This window comes from Lontra canadensis, unplaced genomic scaffold (assembly GCF_010015895.1).
Source record: "Lontra canadensis isolate GAN:19392208 unplaced genomic scaffold, GSC_riverotter_1.0 scaffold10, whole genome shotgun sequence".
In the NCBI taxonomy this organism is placed as follows: Eukaryota; Metazoa; Chordata; class Mammalia; order Carnivora; family Mustelidae; genus Lontra; species Lontra canadensis.
In genome coordinates, this window is record NW_022631004.1 from 17,954,785 (window position 1) to 17,976,828 (window position 22,044).

A 22,044-nucleotide genomic window follows, 5' to 3' on the forward strand; every position below is an offset into this window, starting at 1 on the left:
CTCTGCAGAGCCTTCTCAGGCATCAGGCATTCATTCCAAAAGGCGAGGCAATGATTGTGGCTCTGGCTTCCCAGCTCAGCCAGGGTCTAGACAATGTGGATTTAGGGCTTCAGAAGCTACTGTTTGTGTACACCTGATCCTAGAGCAGGGGCATCCCAGTGGGGATGCTGTTCTCCAGAAGAGGCCAGATATAGAAAGAGGGAGACCAGAAGGTTCTCAGGGGATCCTTCCTGGAAATTCAGCACCTGCAAACCTCATGCCCTCTGTCTCCAGGATCCCACTGTGTTGAGGAACTTCAGTACCCCAAAACTTCCTAGACTTCCTGTCCTCACTTCCTGCCCCTATTCCCTTCAGGCCACCTGTACTGCTCCCTCTCAATCAGCAGTACACAACCTGAGAAAGAAATGGGCCTGTCTCCCGTCCTGACCAAGTCCTTCTCCTCAGGACTCTCTCCCGTCCATGGTTCCTGCCATCCAGAACACGTGCTCTGGCACTTCCCCAAACAACCCTGCTGTCTTCTTGGAGACCGCTGGCTCCCCATCCTCTTTGGAGAACTAACAATAGAAGACAATTATTTCTGAATAGTCTACCGTTTTATCTTTATTACTCTCTGAAACAAAAATTTAAATGTTACTTTTGATAAAGCAAAAGTTGCTTATGACAAAATCAATAATACTCAAATAATATAAAGTGAAAGATCCCACTCTTTAAAATTTTCATGAGAATTTCTTGACAACCTCTTTCCTTTGCCAAATGACCTGAGCTTGGAAGCCGTTCAAAATCAACTCAAAGAAAAGTTCTCAGAAGACCCTTCACTTTTCTCTATAACCTCATGTCTCCGTAAGACAATAAACAAAGGCGATTTGCCTCGTCTCTGCCACATGCCCGATCTCTGACCCCCGGCCCTTCTCCCACTCTCCCTGGCCCTTTACTCCCCAAGTGCGGCCCCGGCCCCGCCTCCAGAGACCCCCCCGCCCCCAGGGGAAGAGCCTCGCGCCCTCCCCAGTCCCTGCGGGGCCCCCAGGGGCTCCGCCCCGCCCTAGGGGCGGAGTCCCGCTCTATCCCACGTCCCGGGGGAACTGCAAGCTCTTCCCCGGCGAAGGAGGAGCCTTGCGCCACCCCGCCTCTCACCACTTCGAGACCTTTCCCGGCTCCCTGCTCCCGGGACCCTTCCGCATCCATCGACGGGCGGAGAGTGCGCGGACGCGGGGCGGCCGAGTCCTCTACGCCCTGCGTCGGAGGCGGCGTGCGGGCCTCGCCGCGGGGCTGGGGCGGGCCGAGGGGCACGGGCCCGGAGCCGGTGAGTGCAGCTGCTCGCCCCTCAACGCGGCCGGCGCGCGCGGGGAGAGGAGCAGGCCGGCGTGGGGGGGCGGCGTAGGCTCCTTGCTCAGCGGTGCGCGGAGCCGCTGCGGTCGGGAGTGCCCGCCTCTCCCGCGGCCTCCGCGCAGTCGTCGCCTGCTACCAGCGAGAGAGCGCAGTGACCGGCAGTTAGAAGAAGCATGCCTTACGGGACTGCACCCCGGCCCAGTTTTTTGGTTGGTGTATGCACCACTGGTCCGCCCTGCATTTATCTCTGAGAGCCTCCCCCAGTGCCCTTAAGCCTGTCTCCGAGACCCCCCATCTTCTCCCTCACCCCGAGAAAGAGTTGGGAAAAGAAGCCATTTTAGTCTCCCAGGGGGAGTGAGTGGTTAACCTCAGAGAAGAGGACGCCCTGACGCCCCTCTTCTCCGCCACTAGCCATTAACTAACGAGCCTCACTGCCGTTAGCGTCCTGAAGTCCTTTACGCATCTACTCCCTTAAGGCTAGGGCGGAGACAACTTGCTGCCCGCCTTTACATCTCCGTGAGTATACCTTAAATGTGCCCCTCTGTGAAAGAGATTTCAAGGATTAGGTGCATTTCAGATGAAAGCCTTTCCAGAAGCTTCGTTTTTTTTTTTTCTTTTTTTTTCTTTTTTTTTTGGAGAGGACCCGGGCACTGAGAGCTGGCTGAGGTTAACGTAGGCTGCAGTCAGGAGGTCTCCTTGCAACCCAACCCAGCGCTTTTGTCAGTATGGGCTCTCCAGTGTCTTGAAGATCTGACTGGGGGAAATGGCACTACTTTTTAGCAAATCTAAAGCACCACCAGGTGTAAAGTACACATTATTGGATGTGCTGCTAATTCAGCTGTGAGAAGGCATGGATATAGTAAGAGGCATCCTCGTTTTAGAGATAATTAATTGTGTTTTAGAATTGCTGAACTACGATAGCTACCCCCCTGCAGGGTATCCACGCAGTTCTTCAGGTTTTCATCATAACTTACAGAGTCTTGTGCAGGGGGCGGGGGTGGGGGTGGAGAACAGGTGGTTAAGCAGTGTAACCTGGGTGAGGGGGGCGGGAAGGGACTCTGAGTTTCCAGAAGCAAGGGTACACACCACTCAGACTCAAACATGTCAATGCTTTATACATAAACTCTGAGTGAACTTAGATGATTGGGGCAGAGATAGATGGGGTCACAGATAACCATACCTCAGGGTTAAAACAACCCCAGTTGTTTTCAGTTCCCAGGGGCAATTATCTGCGGTTAGGCTGGAGGTAGCCTTTCCATGCTCTGAACTAACATGACCCTGTGTCTGCACTTGTCATGGTCCTGAGCTCCGCCTCCTCATCACATACACAGTTCCCCTACTAGTGGTCCTGGGAAGTCAGTGGCTACTTTTCCCCATTTCCGCCTGTAGGGATGCCAGAGGGACCATCTGTGAGGAAGTTCCACCGCTTGGTCTCCCCCTTTGTGGGGCAGCAGGTGGTCAAGACAGGGGGCAGCAGTCAGAAGCTGACCCCTGCCAGCTTGCAGTCTCTGTGGCTCCAAGATACACAGGTGAGTTCCTCCGGGCTTGTTTGACACCTCAGGTAAATGGGCGGGCTCCATCACCACATCCTGTGATTCCCTTAGAATTTATCTCAAGACTTTGGTGCCATCACTTCCTCCAGCCCAGGGCAACCACACGAGGACCCCCATAGCGCTCATCCCCTTTAGGTCTGATGTTTAGGTCTGATGTTAGCCAGGAGTGGGCATTGCAGTGGCATATGGAACTAGATAAAGTACCCTGTGCAGGCATGGGCTGTAGATTCTGATTCAGAGTCTGGAGTGATTCTGGTCATCGAATGTGCTTCTGTGGTTGGGAACTAGCAGGGACGGAAGGAAAGAGCATAGCCTTCTGATCTGGATTCTGGTGGCCTCATCCATGCCCTTAGCATCAGGCAGAATTGCCTGCAGGGGCTCCCAGGGCTTCTGTGGTCTGGTTTGTGCCTCTTTAGGCCTGCTTCTTCCCCTGTCCCAAATCTCTCTTCCAATCCTGTCGAACTCTCTGGGGCTCCTCCACCAATCCTTATTGCCCATGGTTTTGATGTGCTGCTCCCCTGCTTGGGCAGATCTTCCTTTTTTCACCCCAACTCTGCTCCCGTTCTCATCCTTTCACGTGACCATGGTAATTCCTCGTCTTCAGGATTCAGCCTCTCCATCACATCCTCTGAAAAGCCTGGCCTGCCTGTTCTGAGGGTGGGGAGAGACTTCTCTGTGCTTGCTGGGGACCCTGTACTTCCTCCTAATAGATCCTTATTGCTGAGTTTCTCCTGCTGGTTGAGTGGAGGAGACTAAGCAACAGGGTAGACGCATGCCCTCATCAGTATTGTATGCCTAAGCACTTCTCTGAGTGCCAGCTCTTAGGAAGCATATATATGGTAATTGTCTATAGAAAAAATAAATTAGCTCTGCTGTTTAGCTGTGAGCTCCTAAGCAAGTTGCTTAATCTCTTAGCTGTAGTTTCTGCAGTTGTAAAATGGGGATAAATACTTAGCAGTTACAATTGTATTAAACAGACTTTATGTCTGGCACAGGTGCTCAATAAATACTGATTCTCTTTTTCCCACCTTGTCCTTCGCACACACCTCGTGGGTTATAAACCCATTCTTGGTTAGAACTGAAAGAGGTCTTCTAGACGTTCACTTACCTTTTCTACCTTTGGAGATGGGGCCCCAGAGGGAGAACCCTCCATCCAAGTTGATGTCGCTTGTGGGGGCCCAGGTCACCTGACCTCCAGGTATGCACTCCTACCGGGAGAGTTTTTGGACTCTGACCAGACCGCTGCAAGGTTGGCAGGGGCAGGATTAGATCCTTTCATCACTGGAACCCCAGCACTTAGCCTGTGCCTGTTACAGAGCTGGCTCGCAGAGATTATTTATGGAATGGTTGAATGTACAGACAGTGTGTGGACGGGGAGCCTTGAGATGGAACTGGGAGCTGGTCTTCTAGTAAACCAAGGCAGAGATTGGTGTTGTGGGAGCCCAAGAACCCTGAGGGACACAGCCTTGAGGAACTGCCTGGCATGTAGGGGTATAAGTTCTCATCACTGTGCTCCCTTCTTTGCACCTCTGCCTCCTAAGGACCTGAGAGTTGAATTTGGAAAGTAAGACCTGTATCTACAACAGGGGAAACTATTAGGTAACAGTGACTGGGAAGGAGGGGAGCATATGATTAAGGCTCATTTGAGGGCCTCAGCAGAGAAGAGGTGCTGTAGCCTGGAGTAAGAGACTTCATAGGGCTCCTGGGTGGCTCAGTTGGTTAGGTGTCTGCCTTCAGCTCAAGTCATGATCCCAGGGTCCCGGGATCAAGTACCACATCTGGCTCCCTGCTTTGCTTCCACCTCTTTCTCTGCCTCTCCCCTCTGCTCCTGCTCTCTCTCTCAAATAAAATAAAAAATAAAATAACATAAAATCTTTAGAAAAAACAAGAAGGCTTCATGAAGGAGGTGAGATTTGAGTTGGACCTTGAAGGATGGAGGATTTAGATCGACCAAAAGGAAAACAAAGGGCACTTCGGGTTTGTGAAGCAGTTATAGACAGGCAGATGGAGATAGAATGAGCACACTGGGCTAATGAAGGAGGGAAGAGATTGGCTGCACTCTGTGCCACCTGTTTTTTCTGGCAAGCTCCTTCCCTGTCTTTACAGGTTGGTTTCTCCAGTTTCTGTATTAGGATTGTGTTTGCTTACTCATAACGGATTCAGAAGAACAGATTATTTGTGTCTGGAGTGTGTGGGTTTTTTTTTTCCCCTCCCTTGACATAATGTCAAGTCCAGAGGAGGAAGTCCAGGATGTTATGGGAGCAACGCGAGATCACTGGGCACCAATGATGCTCTTCCACTCTCCCCTCCCTGGGGTGTGACCCTCATTCTCATGGTGATAACATGGCAGCTGAGATTCCAGCCATTACATTCTAGGCAGGAAGAAAGAGGAAGGAAAGGAGATAGGGCAAAAGGGACCTAGAAGCCTGTTCATCTATTTTAAAGAACTTTTCTGGAAACCACATTTGAGCACTCCTGCATATGTTTCACTGGCTGCCCCATCTCTAAGGGAGTCTGGGAGACAGATTTTTTAGCTGAGGACGTTGAAGCACCCTAAATCAGTAGCTGAGGTTATTGAGGTCCCTGTAAATTGGTAGATTTGTTAATAGGGAAGAGGGGAGAGGGATATTGGGAAATAGTCAGTAGTCTCCCTGCACCTGGTCCATTATCTTCTCCTGAGAAAGAGTGCATGGGGGATAAGTATTGAGTTCTTCTTTACATGGTTGTTAATGTTTCTATTCCATCCTAGTTTCGGCGGATTACTGAGACTACAGAGACTTATAACCAGTTCTCCAGCTTTTAAACAATATATAACAGCTTTACTGAGATAAAATTTACATAACATACAATTCACCCACTTAAAGTGTGCAGTTCGGTGGCTTTTAGTGTCTTCACACAGAGTTGTACAACCATCACCACAATCAATTTTAGAACATTTTCATCTCCCCAGAAAGAAACCGTTTGCCTATTAGCAGTCCCTCCTCATTTCACCCTTGCCTTCTGCTTCCAGTCGTAAGCAACCACTAGTCTATTTCCTGTTTCTATAGATTTGCTGGGGTTTTTTTTTTTTTGATATTTTACATATATGGAATTATACAGCATGTGTTCTTTTGTGAGTGGCTTCTTCTTTTTTTTTTTTAAATTAATTTATTTGTCGGAGAGAAAGAGAGAACACACAAGCAGACAAAGAGGCAGGCAGAGGCAGAGAGAGAAGCAGGGTCCCCACCGAGCAGAGAGCCTGATGTGGTACTCGATCCCAGGATCTTGGGATCATGACCTGAGCCGAAGGCAGCGGCTCAACCCACTGAGCCACCCAGGCATCCCGTGAGTGGCTTCTTTTACCGAGCATAATGTTTTCAAGGTTCGTGTAGCACGTGTCAGAATTTCCTTCTCTTCAAATACTGAGTTTCCAGAGGGAACTGAGTGGAGCCTTCCTCATCTGTATGCCCCTCTGAACCTAGCACACTGCCTGGCACATTGTAAAAGCTCAGTTAAGGGTCAGCTAATTGAAATAACAACAGTGTCCCAGGAATTTAAAAGAGGGACAGTAGAAATTGCCATAGTTGGAGAGGACACAAAGATGTCCTGACCTAGGCATTTTTGACCCGGTAAATGTTTTGATCCGAGGGGCATTTTGCATGTATTTTCATCAGCATTATACCAACATTGCTGAAATTGCATCAAAAAAATACTTTTTGGAATGAATTCTATCATGCCCACTTAATTCTTTTTTTTTTTTTTTTTAAGATTTTGTTTATTTAGGGGCGCCTGGGTGGCTCAGTGGGTTAAAGCCTCTGCCTTTGGATCAGGTCATGATCCCAGGGTCCTGGGATGGAGTCCTACATCCGGCTCTCTGCTCAGCAGGGAGCCTGCTTCCTCCTCTCTTTCCCTGCCTGCCTCTCTGACTAGTTGGGATCTCTATCAAATAAATAAATAAAATATTAAAAAAAAAGATTTTGTTTATTTATTTGACAGAGATCGTAAGTAGGCAGAGAGAGAGGGCGAAACAGGCTCCCTGCTGAGCAGGCTCCCTGCTGAGCAGAGAGCCTGATAATGGTCTCCATCCTAGGACCCTGGGATCATGACCTGAGCCTAAGGCAGAGGCTTTAACCCACTGAACCACCCAGGCGCCCCATGCCTACTTAATTCTTGCTCAGTTTTTTATGTAGTTCAGTTAAGCCATTTCTAATATGTGGCAGCAAACTTCTGTGCTCACGTTTGCTGATGAGTTATTCTGGAATTATTTAGAAAGGTAATGCCTTCTTTTAGGGAGAGGATTTCAAAGACTACTACAGTTAAGATTTTTATGCTAATTGACAAATTGGAGATCATATCAGAACTGTGGTCTCTAAGTATGTACTTTCGGAGGCCAAAAAAGTAACACAGGCATTTCCATTGTCGATGCCAGGTGTTTTGCTTTTAAAAGGCTGCTGGAATTTCAGAACATGCTGAACAGGCTCATCCTGGAATCTGGACTTGCACATTACATAGTAGGGCTAGCTATGAAAATAGAATACAAAGCACATGGAACATTCTTTTACATTTCCTGTTCTCATCCACTTTTCTTGAAATCGTTTTCATTGGGGATGAAGTTAATTCTTTTTCTTTGTACATTTTATATACATTTTACGGTTTGATCCATTCATCAGTGTTTGTGTCAATACTCACCTTCTATTAATTGTCGCTTTCTTTCTTTCTTTTTTCTTTTTTTTTTTTTTTTAAGATTTTATTTATTTATTTGACAGACAGAGATCACAAGTAGATGGAGAGGCAGGCAGAGAGAGAGAGAGGGAAACAGGCTCCCCGCTGAGCAGAGAGCCCGATGTGGGACTCGATCCCAGGACCCTGAGATCATGACCCGAGCCGAAGGCAGCGGCTTAACCCACTGAGCCACCCAGGCGCCCCTGTCGCTTTCTTTTTTATTGTGAGTTCTCTTGTGGCCATTTCTTCTACCAGATCCAATTTCATCGAGTGAGAGGTACCAAATTCTACAATGTGTAAAATTCGTTGTGTATTTACAGCATCTGAAATGTAGTGTACTTTAGCTGCCATCCATTAGTGTATGCGGTGTGTGTGCGTGTGTGTGTGTGTTTGCTGCTTATTTCTAACAAAGAAGTATTATGAATTAAATACAGGATGACAGTTTGTATTTCTTTCTCAGCTAATTCGTGAACACATCGGGAGCATTTCCCCTCCCTTATTCTAGGGTGGTCCTGCTTTCTAGCATGGATCTGTGTTACTGCTAGTCCAATTCTTGCTTTCAGTCACTTTGAAAACCATGTGCTAACTGCCGGTACCACTGGAGCAAAGGGCCAAAGGCAGGTCCAAAATACTCAGCTTGGGAAAGCTTCCTCGAAGAGGCAGGGGATAAGTTTGCATTATAAACATTGGCATATACCTCTTTAGTCTTTCCTTTTCTGGGTCTGTAAGGCTTAGGCCATTCAGGTCCTATAGCACAACAGCACAGACTGAGTGGCTTAAAACCAACAGAAATTTAGTTCTCACAGTTCCAGAGGCTGGAAGTCTAAGATCAGACAGCCTGGCAGTTTTGGTGTCTGGTGAGAGCCTGCTTCCCGGTTCATACACAGCCAGCTTCTCGCCTTCTTCACATCACATGGTGTAAGGAGCAGGGGAGTTCCCTGGGGCCTCTTTTATAAGGACACTAATCCCATTTGCATGGACTTCACCCTGCTGACCTAATTACCTCCCAGAGGCCCACCTCCACATACACATTTGCAGGGGGAAGGGCACAAACAAGTCCACAGCAAAGACTGAGATCGTGTCCTTTTTTTAATTCCAGGTCCATGGAAAAAAATTATTCCTTAGATTTGATCCAGATGAAGAACTTGGTTCCCTTGGCAACATCTCACTGCCAGAGTCTCTAGAAAAAGGAGAGAGGAAGGAGGAGGTCCAGGACCAAAAGCAGGCCTCGGGGCCCAGCAGCCAGAATACTTCTCAGCCGCCCTCTCAGTCCCTGGAGCATGTTGCTCCCAGTGGAGACAGTGGTTTGGAGGGTTTGCGGGGAGATGCTGCTGTGGGAGCTGCGGAGAGGTGGCTGCAGGTCAGCTTTGGTATGTTTGGCAGCATTTGGGTGAACGAGTTCTCCAGAGCGAAGAAAGCAAACAAGAGGGGCGACTGGAGGGACCCCATTCCAAGGTAATGGTGTGGTTGGGCAGGCTGTGGCTGTGGCTCTGCAGGTGTTTGGTGTTTGACACGGCCCCCCGTGTGCAGGCTTGGGGCTGGGCTCTGTGGGCTCACTCAGGTGGGTGTCCCACCGACTCGCCGGCAGCCCGAGTCCTAGCAGAGACTACCCGTGCTAGAAAGCGGACTGTGCCTGCATCCAGAGAGGGCTGGAAACATTCTGGGGCGGCGTAGAAAAAGGGAAGAACTTTCCCAACAAGCATGGCTCTTGAGAGTGGGATGGCGCTGAAGGACGTTTTATGGCTTGACGAGTGCACTCTGAATTCAGGGACAGAATTGTCTTGGTTTCCATCTGCCAGTGGTGGGAAGAATATTTTGGTGTGTAAAACTCAGTCCCTGTTCAGGATTATTACCTCCGTGTAGATTTCCCAGAGGAGTCATTGCTGGTCACTGAGAACGAACATCCTCACAGCCTTGCATATGTGCTCATTTAGCCGAATTCTTAACTAGCTTCATGTTGTTTGTATACTTTTTATCAGTTTGTGGAGGCTTTTGTATATTGCATGTTAATCTTTGTGATATGTGATGCCAGTGTTTCAAGTCTACCTGTGTCCTTTGACAGTGTTTGTGCCTTTTGGCATTCAAGATTTAAAAACTTTTTAGGGGCACCTGGGTAGCTTAGTGAGTTAAGTGTCTGACTCTCGGTTTCGGCTTAGGTCACGATCTCATGGATCATGGGAAGGAGCCCCGCGTCGCATCAGGCTTCACGTTCATCAGGGAGTCCCCTTGAGATTCTTGCCCTCTGCCCTCCCGCCACTCATACCTGCTCTTTAATCTAAAACTTTAAAAAATTTTTATTTATTTTTAAAGATGTTTATTGAAGTATAGTTGACATCAATGTTATATCAGTTCCAGGTATAGAAAATAATCATTCAACAATTCTAGACATTACTTAGTGCCTACGATAAATGTGGTCATCATCTGTCACCAAACAATACTATTACTGACTATATTATTATATAATAATATTTATTATTCTATATTATTATAGGATAATATTATTATTGACTGTATTTCCTATGCTGTACTTTTCATCCCTGTGACTTCCTTATTTTATAACTGGAAGTCTAGACCTCTTTTTTTTTTTTTTAAAGATTTTTCTTAATTTATTTGACAGAGAGCGATCACAAGTAGGCAGAGAGGCAGGCAGAGAGAGAGGGGGAAGCAGGCGCCCCGCTGAGCAGAGAGCCCGATATGGGGCTTGATGTGGGGCTCAATCCCAGGCCCCCGATATCACGACCTGAGCCGAAGGCAGAGGCTTAACCCACTGAGCCACCCAGGCACCCTGGAAGTCTAGATCTCTTAATCCTCTATACCTCTTTACCCATCCTCCCACCCCCTGGGATTTTAAGTTTTTATATAGTCAGTAATCAGTATTTTTTTTTTTAAAGATTTTATTTATTTGTTTATTTGACAGGTAGAGATCACAAGTAGGCAGAGAGGCAGGCAGAGAGAGAGGAGGAAGCAGGCTCCCCGCTGAGCAGAGAGCCCGATGTGGGGCTGAATCCCAGGACCCTGGGATCATGACCTGAGCCGATCCCTGCCTTGGGCTTCATGTTCTTGTGACTCTCCTGGGCCTTTTCCCGTATGTTGGTTTTGTCCTTAGACCAGTAGCAAGAGGCTCTTTTGCAGTTCCATGCCTTCTGTCTACACATGAAGAGGGGAAGAGGGAAAGAGATAGTCCTTTTCTAGAAGTTCAGATGAGCAAGCAGAGCTTTCTCAGAAAATCCCAGCCAACCTCTTATGGCCTGAAGCTGGTTCATGGGCGGATTGCTAAATTAGTCACTAGCTAGGGCAGTTGAAATGCCCTTCAAGGGGCGCCTGGGTGGCTCAGTGGTTAACGCCTCTGCCTTCAGCTCAGGTCATGATCTCAGGGTCCTGGGATTGAGTCCGCATCGGGCTCTCTGCTCAGCAGGGAGCCTGCCTCCTCCTCTCTCTCTCTCTGCCTGCCTCTCTGCCTACTTGTGATCTGTCAAAAAAAAAAAAAAATCTTTAAAAAAAAAAAGAAATGCTCTTCAAGAACAAGCCTCAACCCTAACTAGGTTTTCTGAATTTATTGTCACAGAGTTAACATATATCATTCTTTTATTTTTAAAATCTCTTCTTGTGAAGTTATGTCTGCCTTTTCCTTCTTTATGTTTTTTATTTTCATTTGTTGCCTACCTCCTGTTTCTTAATTAGGCTTACCAGAGTTTTATCAATTTTGTTGGTCTTTCAAATAAATAATATTAGTTTTATATACTCTATACGGGAAGAGTATTTTCTGATTTTCCAGACATTTGAGTGGGGTCATCATTTTGTTGTCATTTTTTTATTGGATTGTGATTAGGATATCAGTCTGTAAGTTTTCTACTTTGGGCATATTTACAGTCAAACACGTCATGGGTCTTTGTTTACGTTTTGTGTACGTAAATGAAGACAATATGTTCATAAAAAGCAAAACCTTATATAACTATTAAGAACAGGTTATTGCTTTGGTAATTTAAACACTCTATCCTTGCTTATTTTTTGTTTACTTAATATGCCAAACATGGAAGAGGAGCATTAAAATCCTCTAGGGTGATTGTGGTTTTATGGTTTCTCCTTGTCTTTCTAGTGTGTTTATGTGTTTGCTGCCCTGTTGTCCACAGCATCAAGGTCTCTGACTTCTTTGCAGCTTTTTAAAATAATAGCATACCCTTGGGGCCTCCTGAGTGGCTCAGTCAGTTAAGCATCCGACTCTTGATTTAGACTCAGGTCATGATCTCAGGGTTGTGAGTTTGAGTCCTGTGTTAGGCTCCACACTGAGCATGGAGTCTGATTAAGATTCTCTCTTCCTCTCCCTCTGCCCCTGCCTTCCACCTCCCTCACTCTCTCTTGAAAAGAAAAGAAAAAAAGAAAACAAAAGAAAAGAAATAATAACAGACCTTCTGTTTGCCTTTGGTCTTGAACTCGGCTTTGCTTGATGATAATGATGCCACTCTGTGTTTGGCCCACATAGTCTTTTTCCACTTAGTGTGTGCTTTACAGGTGTGCTTTTTCACTTATTTTAGGTATACTTCTTACAAATGGTGAGTTTCTAGCTTTTGTATCTCTTTAAACTCAAACTCCTTGTTTTGAAATGAGGTGACTATGGTATTTGGATTTTCTTCCTTTGCCATTTTATTATACCTAGTTTCTTTTTTTCTGTTGGATTTTTCAAGTTTCTTTCTTTTCTCCTTTCCCCCCACCATCTTTTATTTCTTTTGAGTAAGTAGCAAGTACTGCTATTCATCTTCTTTCTGTTGGTAATAATGTTCCCTTTAAATTAGACTCATATTTTTCTTGGTTAATAACGACCAAATGTTTAGTAACATTAAACTAATAACATGTCTCCCTTCTTATTGAAACTGGTTTTTTGCTCCTTTCCTTCATCCTTCTGAGAGGAGGCCTTTGAAATAGTTCCACTTCACCACTTCTTTTGTCCTGTTGTCCACCCTATTTCCTGCGGGAGTAAGGGGAGGGGTGAGATAGTTCAGAATTTTAATTCCAGATTGTTAACTATATAATATTATTAATTATGTGTAATTAAGTTAATTAATATTAAATATACATTAACATTATATCTTCTTTTTTTTTTTTTAATTTTATTTATTTATTTGACAGAGATCACGAGTAGGCAGAGAGGCAGGCAGAGAGAGAAGGGGGGGAGCAGGTTCCCTGCTGAGCAGACAGCCCGGTATAGGGCTTGATCCCAGAACCCTGAGATCATGACCTGAGCTGAAGGCAGAAGCTTAACCCACTGAGCCACCCAGGCACCCTGTCTTCTTTGTTTTTATTCAGTTTTGCAACCCTTTATTTTTGTGTGCATAATGCTGATTAACAAGTCTATTCAGTAAAGTTAGAATTCCAGTGAAAAGCAGTTTTTCCGTGAAAGCCTCAGGGCTCCATTGTGTGTCAGACAGCAGGAAGTAGCACTGAATTTGGTGTGAGACTTAGTGACCTTATTTACAGCCTCCAAGGAATCCTCCTGGGTAGTGATTTTTCGATTTTTCGCTGTGCTCTGATGACAAGCATACCAGCTTCTGCTTCTCATCTCCGCAGCAGAGCGATTTGGACACAGTCACTCCAACAACTCAAATCTGACATCTCTATCAACACTCATTGAACGAGCACAAATCTCAGAAATGTGGGTCCGACCCTCTAGATCAGGTAAGCTAAATGCAGTCTTTCTGCCCAGTCCCCCTGGCCTCATCAGTGCTGGTTCTGAAGTGTCAGGTCTCGTGGTGGCCATGAGCCCTTTCCTCTTACCTTGAGGATCAAAACTGCCCAGGTGATTGCTCAGTTTCAGGATCATTCTCTGCACTTCATTGTCTCCTTCAGCCACATCCTCGACACGAGCTCCTCCAGAAGCATCCATTTCACTGAAGAAGATAAGGCAGGCTTTTTTTGTTCTGGTTATTTCAAAGAGTTCCTGAACCATTCGAGCCCCTTCACTGACATTCTTTAGTACAAGTTCAGATCCAGTAACCTGGAAAGCAGACATCAGCCCTTTTAGCAACTGCCCAAGCACAGAATATCTTGCCTATACCTGTGGACCAAAGAGCAGTCCACTCTTGGGAGGCTCAATGTCAAGGTTAACAAATCTGTCTGGATGAAGTATTGGGAGCTCAACTACTACTCAGAGTTTCTGAATCCGTTCCTTAGAGCCAGACACATCACTGTGTGTGACATTAGGTTTTTCCTCCACCTGCATCATGGTAGCGTTGGATCAGTCTTCAGAGGCAGCAGAATATGAATTTGATACTTTGTTCTGTCCACGCCAACTCTGATTCCTTCTTCAGGGCAAGTAGGTGCTACTTGATCACTGAGATCCACCACAGACTTGGCGAACTACTTCACATTGATAATGTACTTCGGGTCCTCCAAGTCTGCACTGATTATCTTTGTACACCTCGTAACCCTCAAAGGCTGTTCACTCTGCAGTGTTTGCTTTTCTGCAGCCAAATCCCTGAATGTGGGTGGACCAGGCCAGTGAGCTCATTAAGCTTCTTAAGACGTTGTCGCATGTCATCTTCAACCCGCTCTATCTGTCTAGAGTCAGTGCTCTGACCATACGTGTTCAGCAAAACGCTCTCCCCCTCATCCAGAGTTAGGCTTCTCGTTCTCGTCCTCCTCCTCCTCCTCCTTGTTTTCCACAGATCAGCACTGAGGTAATCTGCCATTTTAGGAGCTCCAAGTGCCTCAGCTCCTTAGTGATCACACAGCACTTCTCTCGTTTCCAATGGTCAACAAGGGTATCTTCTGGTTCCAGAATTCCTTCTTAATGTGCTACAGTTCTCAGCTGTGCTATCATCCAGTCCTCTGGATCTCTCACAATAAATATTATGCAACCCAGGGCTGCCCCTTCTGTCTTACCCTTTTCCTCTCCCCTTGGCTTGAGGTCCCTGCTGATCTCATTTCCGTTAGGCATTTATTTTTCCTTGAGTAGTTACCTCAGATACTATGGTAGATGTGTCTCTGAGGCTTTTTCCTCTGAAGTTGTCCTGTTGGGGCACCTGGGTGGCTCAGTTGGTTGAGTGTTCAACTCTTGATTTCAACTCAGGTTGTGATTTCGGGTTGTGGGATCAAACCCCCATTGTACTCTGTGCTCAGCACAAAACCTGCTTGTCCCTGTTTCTCTCCTCCTCCCCACAATGACACACACGGAATCTCTCTCTCTCAGATAAATAAAATTTAAAAAAAAAATTGTCCTTTTGTTTCCACGCCAGAATACCACCTAGGTCAGATATATGGATATTTCCCTTCAGATAATGGAGTCTGGCTGATTATCTGCCTTTACATAGTAACCCATTGTGTCTTTATCAAAGATCAGAAAGTTTCTCCTGTGTCCTTGGAATTCAGGAAGTTCAGGGGCATGCGGGTGGGTATGTATTTCTCGTTAAATCTTGCCAGGACTGGGAGCGGTACCTCTCTAGTGTCTATTTCTCTGTCCTTCACAACAAACTCTGCTTTTGTGCAGGTACACACCTCCTGAGCTTTGAGACTTCCATAGGTCATGTTGTCTTTAGTGAACATGTATGGCCCTGATCAGAAAGGTGGAGCAATATATATATGTTTTTTTTTTTTTAAAGATTTTTATTTATTTATTTGACAGAGACCATAAGCAGGCAGAGAGGCAGGCAGAGAGAGAGGAGGAAGCAGGCTCCCCGCAGAGCAGAGAGCCCGATGTGGGGCTCGATCCCAGGACCATGACCCGAGCCGAAGGCAGAGGCTTTAACCCACTGAGCCACCCAGGCGCCCCTATATATGTTTTAATTACTGCATTTAGCCCTGAGAACCATCCCTTTTCTCTCTTGGGGTCTTAGCTTCCCTGGGTGAATCTTGACTGTGGAGTGGGAGCATTATGGACTGTGTGACTTAACTCTTGAGTGGGAGCTGTATGTACGTGTTGTGCCCTGAGCCGCACGCACTTAGGACCTTTTCTTTCTTCCAGGTTGGTCCTGTACTTTGGTGGTGGCGGCTTCCTGGCATTCTATAATTGTCAGATGTCTTGGAGCTCTTCCCCAGTGGTCAGACCTGCCTCTGACATCTTGTCGGAAAAGTTTGATCGACGACAAGCCTTGGAAGCTTTGAGCCAGGAGCAGCCTGTCTGCTATACCCTGTTGGACCAAAGATACTTCTCAGGCTTAGGTATGAGTGATGGGAAAGGGATGAGACCCACCACCTGTGTGCTTGAGGCAATCACTTAATCTCTTTAGTTTCACTTCTTCATTTTTTAAACTAAGGGAGTAAGGGTCGCCTGGGTGGCTCTGTCCATTAAGCATCTGCTGTAAGCTCAGGGCGTGAGCTCAGGGTCCTGGGATTGAGCCTCACATCAGGCTCCCCCCTCAGCGGGGAGTCTGCTTCTCCCTCTCCCTCTGTCCCTCCCCACCACTCATGCTATCTCTCTTTCTCCCCCTCTCTGTCTCAAATAAATTAGTAAAATCTTAAAAAAAAAAAAAAAGTAAATAAACTGAGGGAGTTAGATGAGGCAGTTTCTAACTTCTCTCCTGGCTTCAGAATTCACATCCTAATTACATTATCATCTGGAGTCTGCCCATGGCCACATCACATAATAACTTCCTAAAGGGCAGGAGTCCTGTCTTCTTTCTCCTTGAATCGTCCACTGCCTGGTGTAGCGCCTGGCACAGCGGAGGTACTCAGTTACTCAGTCAGTATCTGCTGGGCACCAGAAGCTGTGCAGTGTACTGAGGGAGAGCAGTGCGTTTGTTAATGGGGCCTCTTGGGCAGATGGCGCTGCCTGCCTGCTGGCAAAGCACAGATGCCTCAGGCCTCCATCAGGATCTTAAAAGATATGGATAAAGAAGCAGGTTCCCTCCCTCTGTTCAGGTGTCATGCACAATGAAACTGTGAGCATTTTCCAGGGGGAGGGAAAAGGAGCTGAGCGATCTGAAAACCAGAACAGCTAACTCACAGAACTAGAAGAACTGATTGCTCTTACTACCTCAGCAGAGGCCTTGTGCCCTGTGACTGGCTGCTGAGGCAGTTGAGGGAACTGATGACAAAATCACCTCATATCCAAGGCCTGATGGTGCCTATTGCTGGCACAGCTCCCCTTAGGAGCTGGGAGGAGGCCCGGGGGCTCCCCAGACAGCGGCCTTGCATTTTCACATTAAGATTATGGGAGCCCTTGTGCCCTGAGGGAGAAAGAGACCTCCAGAAGCAGCCTTTGGGTTATTTATAGCAGGACCTCACGCTCTACTGACTAGTCATTGTTACCAACAGTATTAGTAATAGCCGACATTTTTCGTGTGACTCTTAACGTGCTAGTCGTGTGGCTTCAGCCTTCCTGCTATTCTGTAGGATAGTGACTCGTTAGTTTTCCCTTTCCTCACACAAAGAAGCCAAAGCAAAAGACACGTTGCTGGTATGTGGTGCAGCTGAGATAGGAATCCAGGTAGTTTGCCAGGGAATTGTAGAGAAACAGTTGTGTATGACTAGGGGTGTGATTATGAAGCCCCTGCAAAGAGCAGTGATTTCATTCATCCATTCATCCCACACAAGCTGAATGCTTGCCTTCTACCGAGTTCAAAGTCTCACCTTCAGGAGGTTATTAATGGCCCAGCAAGCATGGGCTCAGTTCACTGCAATTTCAGATAGATTGTGACAAATGCCTGGTAGAAGTTAAAGTGCACCGTTGGGACATTTTGAAGAGAGTTATTGATTCTAGAAGGAGGGGTCAAGACTAGCTTCACCAAGAATGAGGCAGTAGTAGAAAAATAATGAAATAATACCTCCTAAATGATTTATATCTCAGGCAATCTGCTTGGCATTTTAAATAATAGCGGCTAATATTTATTGAGTACTCTCTACATACCAGCCACAGTGCTGAATGTGTATGTGTGTGTGTTTGTGTGTGTGTGTGAGAATTCTCATTTACTGCTCACAAAAGCCAGGTAAGCGATCCCTATTTTACAGGTGAGGAATGTGGAGCTTATAGAAGCTAAGGAACCTGCCAGGGTCACGTAGCTAGGATCTGGTTGAGTGGGGTTCAAATGCTGGCAGTCAGCTTCCTTAGGCTGTTTGGATAACCTCTTTCCTGTAACACGGGCCACACACAAGTTTCATTTTGTTTTGTCTCCACAACAGCCTTAAAGGTAAGTATAAGCAAATCCAGTTGGCAGACAGGGAGGTGGACTCAGAGTAGGTGACTTGCCCGAGAACCCGCAGGCCGTGACAGGGTTGGCCCCAGTCATCTGCAGGAGCCCTCCCGCTGCCATTGTGCCAGCTTCCATTTGTTTTGTCAGTTTTGTGGATGGGGCTCATGACCGAGGTGTTCTTTCTCTTTCCCTTGTCCTCTCCCTGCCTCCCTGCAGGGAACATCATTAAGAATGAAGCCTTGTACAGAGCAGGGATCCATCCCCTTTCTCTCGGCTCTCTCCTCAGCCATCAGCACCTTGAGGCCCTCGTGGATCATGTGGTGGAGTTCAGTGCGGACTGGCTTCAGGGCAAGTTCGAGGGCAGACAGCAGCACCCGCAGATCTACCAGAAAGAACAGTGCCCTGGGGGACACCGGGTCATGAGAGAGGCGTTTGGGCCTCCGGGTGGCTTCCAGAGGCTCACATGGTGGTGCCCGCAGTGCCAGCCCAGGTTGTCTCCTGATGAGCAAGGGCAGGTCCAGCTCTCCTAGGGGACTCCCGCCCATCTTCACAGAACCTGGACCTTGAGGGGCTGTGATTCTGAATGTCCAGAGGGTGGGTGTTGTCAGTGCTTGGGCTTGGCTACAGGAATAGAGGGTGGGGGGATGGGTGTCAGGACTGTTGCAAGCCATCTCACTGGACTTGGGTTGAAGGCTGTTCCTAAAGGGTTAGATGTTTTTTTGCTTCTCTCATTTCTGTTAATTCTTCCATCTAATTCTGCCATTGTGGAAGATGACGAAAAGTCATGAGGACGGTACAGGGAAACACCTCCCAGTGGGGCATTGAAATGAAAGTGCCTGCAAAACAGCTCTGCCTCCACATTGCTTTGTATGGGCTTGGTTTTGTGTTTGAAACCTTGGTTGGTTGTAAGGCTCTCCATTTGAGAAATGGGACAACAGAAGTCTCTTTCTTTGTTCCCCTGGGGGGATCCAGGGGTGAGGATGAGTTGCACACGAGAGGAGGCTGAGGCTGACTCATCCTCCTGTGTGGATCCTTACCCATGGGATGGAGACCCCGAGAGAAGGGCCAGAAGAGGAGAGGGACCAGGGAATTGGCCACCTTCCTGCTGTGCCCAGTGGGCTTTAGAAAAAAGGTACTTCTCTCTACAGTAAGGTGATATTTTTGTGATTGTTGGTGTGTTGAACAGTGCAGGAATCAAGGGTGGTAGAGACACACTGTCAGGTTGTTAGTGACAGCCAGAAGAAAGTAGGACAGTGACATGAAAATAAATCTCTTTGTTATTTTCTGTTGTCATTTTTATTTGGCGGTCAATGCTCTCACACTGTAAATAACTGGGCTCCTAGTGAAGGTGGCTATGTAGGGCTCGCTGAGTTGGCCTGATGGGTCCACTTAAAAGGAACAGGGTAGGGAGGGGGTGAAAACACACCTGCTCTTCTGCCCATAGGTGCCCTGCCAACTTGAAATCTGGCAGAGCGCAGGATTTCCTCCTGTTGGACCAGCCTCTGGCCTGCAGCAGATAGTGAATTGCATGAGAAAAATTGAAAACAGTGGCTAATGTTTCCATCTTCCTTTACTCTCATCTCTCTTACATCATCAAGATTTGTTACTGGGGAAAGCCACTTTATGGCAGACCTGTAACCTGTAGAATATTCATCTGTACTTAATACTTCCCAAAGGAAAGCCTTTAGCCTAATTCTTGCCATATCATCTGTAGAAATCCCTGTGGTGATGAGTACTCTGTCACTGTGTTTTATAGGTGAGGAAACTGACCTCCAGACTAGAGGCTGAGGAACTTGCTTAAGAGCATACAGTTAACAAGGTCAAGGGCGCGCACTTACCACCCACCACTTCGTGGTCCCCTCTGTATCAGGCCTCTGTAGTTGTGCCCCAGCACCGCCCCAAGCGCTGGCTGCCATCACTAGGGGGATGTTCCTGAAAGCAGCCAAGCTTCCTTTGTTCCATCTTCTCTGCAGATAGGCCCCTGGGAAGAAGCAGCAGCTGTGGTGTCTCATAGGTGAAGGGCTCTGTCATCAAATAATGCTCTACCCCCTCTCGGAGCTTGGTGGGGCTCATAAAAGCCTCCAAGAAATTCTGCAGTAGAACAAAGTAAAACACTTTGTGTTTCTAAACCTTATTTTACCATGAAACCCATTTTACCTGTACTCTTCTTTGGAACAGGGTGTAGAAAAGGCTATAATCCATTAAGATCCAACCTTTCTACACGCATCCTTTGAATCTGCTTTCAAATGTCCATCTCCGAGGTCTGTTTCTCCTTGGGGTCATTGTCTGCAACCAGTTTCAGCAACCCCCTGCGGTCATGACAGTTCTACATTGAATCTAAATCCTTCCTGCTTTAAGTATCTTACTCACTGTACCTCATTTATCTCTTTTAGTTGACAGACATGCCAGTTCTTTGGGCCTTAGGTTATGTATGCCTAAGGAAACAGCACGGTCTGGAGACTTAAATGACGGAAATTGCTGCTCTCGCAGTCCTGGAGGCTGGAAGTGTCCCATCAGGGTGCTGGCAGCTTTGCCTCTCCTGAGCTTTCACTCCAGGCCTTGCAGCTGCCTTCTGTGCCCAGGCCCTTTTCTCTATGTGTAGGCACTCCTGGGGCCTCTGCCTCTCCCTACAAGGACACCAGTCCTATAGATGGGTTAGGACCCCATGCTTATGATCTCATTCACCTTAATTACTTCTTCAAAGGTCCTATCCAAATACCCTACATGGTAGGCTAAGGCTTCAAAGTCAGAATTGGCTGGGGTGTGTGTGGTGAGGGTAGTGGACACAATTCAGTCCATAACAGGATACAAAGGGGTTTTGGAGAGAATCTTCAAGTTTTCAGAGGCCATCTCTCTGCACTTTTGTTCTTTTAACTTAAATTAGTTGGTAAAACCCTACTTCCAGACCAGATGGTCTGAAAATCCTATTTGAATAATAGATTTCTGTTTGTATCTACAAGAATATATTTACTCGTGTGTGTGTGTGTGTGTGTGTGTGTGTGTAGTGTTAAGATATATGTGGGGGGGCACCTGGGTGTATGTACACATACACATGTATGTATCCTTAATTCTAATTGACCTTTCTAACCCATACGGGTAACAGAAGTGTGAAATGTTAGGCATAAGCTGGGGCAAAGATGGTGTCCGGCCCGTTTCCTCTAAGTCAACATCTGATCAGTACAGTGGGTCCAGAGTACAGGAGGGCAATGAGATGGGGAAGGTCTGGAGACATGAGGGGAGGACTGGGTGCCATGGCCCACGCATGTGTCTGCACCCATTGTGATTGGTAGAGAAAGAAATGCTATTGCTGTTGTTGCTAAAAGTGCTAGAACTGGAAATAGCAGTGGGAATGGAAAGGAGGAAGGGTATAATGGCATCATGGGGTCGGGCTCCTGGGTGAGCTGGGAGTCGGGAAGCCGAAGATACTGAGGCCTGGCACTCACACTAGAGGAGGCCAGCTGCTGACTGACAGGGGAAGTCAGCCAGGAGCCGAGCAGGTTCTGTGGGGGAAGGTGATCAGATGTGAGGCATGTTGAGCTGAAGGTACCTGTGCGGCACCCCAGCTTGGGGGAGAGCGTAGTTAGGACATAGGCTGGGAGGCACAGATTTGGGAGCGTTCCTCATAGTGGGATGGTCAGTGAGAGAAGGTTAACAAGGGCCGTCACATGGCGTGAGAAAAGATGGCAATCACTGTGGAACCATAGAGAAAGTCTTGTGCTTAAGTGGCGAGAGCAGGAAGCGAAGCGTCAGTGAAAGATCAAACGTAACAGGAGGAAAAATAAGCTTCAGGTAGAAGTGAATAGTCCATAATACTGGCTTATGCTGAGTTGAAGGAGAATGAGAAGAGGCTTTTGGATTTGTCAGTCGATCACATTTGAGGTCATGATCACCTCCAAGAGAGCAATTTGTGCAGAGCGACTGCCAAGTCTGAAGGGGCTGAGACCTGCATGGGAGCTGAGGAAGTAGGAGCGGTGAGGGTGTTCTGCCCTTCAAGATGGCTAGTCCTGAAGGAAATGAGAAAGAGGAGGTCAGGGAGGGGAATCACTTATTAAAGGGTGGTTATAACGTGAGGATTTGTATATGAGGTGTTGAGAGCAAACAGTAGGAGGGCGAGAGCACGCCAGCACCACCAAGATAACTGGGCAAGCACAGGAAGACAAAAATAGATCCAGAGAAAATTCGCTGAAGGTGAGGTCTTTTGAAGTACAAAGGAGGAAGGGGAAGGTTTGTAACAGCTGTCCTGGGAATTTAGAGCCGCTTAGGGTTCCAGGGAAGGGTTATAGAGTCACACAGGGGATCCAGGCTAGATTGCTTCACCTCCCAACTTTCTCCTGCAGGATCTA

General features: G+C 47.1%; 1 protein-coding gene and 1 pseudogene across 3 annotated transcripts; one reads left to right on the forward strand and one right to left on the reverse strand.

Annotated features, from left to right (window-relative positions):
* The first annotated feature begins 1,258 nt into the window (after positions 1 to 1,258).
* Positions 1,259 to 18,266, forward strand: NEIL2 (nei like DNA glycosylase 2). Of its 3 annotated transcripts, none has more exons than XM_032855748.1 (5): positions 1,259 to 1,300; positions 2,716 to 2,855; positions 8,680 to 9,035; positions 15,535 to 15,731; positions 17,918 to 18,266. In XM_032855748.1, exons 2-5 carry the CDS (start codon positions 2,718 to 2,720, stop codon positions 18,229 to 18,231), a joined length of 1,005 nt encoding a protein of 334 aa, XP_032711639.1. In that variant the 5' UTR covers positions 1,259 to 1,300; positions 2,716 to 2,717; the 3' UTR covers positions 18,232 to 18,266. The 3 variants fall into 3 exon arrangements, with proteins under 3 accessions (XP_032711639.1, XP_032711642.1, XP_032711640.1); XM_032855751.1 differs by lacking the exon at positions 1,259 to 1,300 and adding an exon at positions 1,476 to 1,535; XM_032855749.1 differs by lacking the exon at positions 1,259 to 1,300 and adding an exon at positions 1,752 to 1,842.
* LOC116866493 lies at positions 12,940 to 15,365 on the reverse strand (annotated as a pseudogene).
* Positions 18,267 to 22,044: the final 3,778 nt, after the last annotated feature.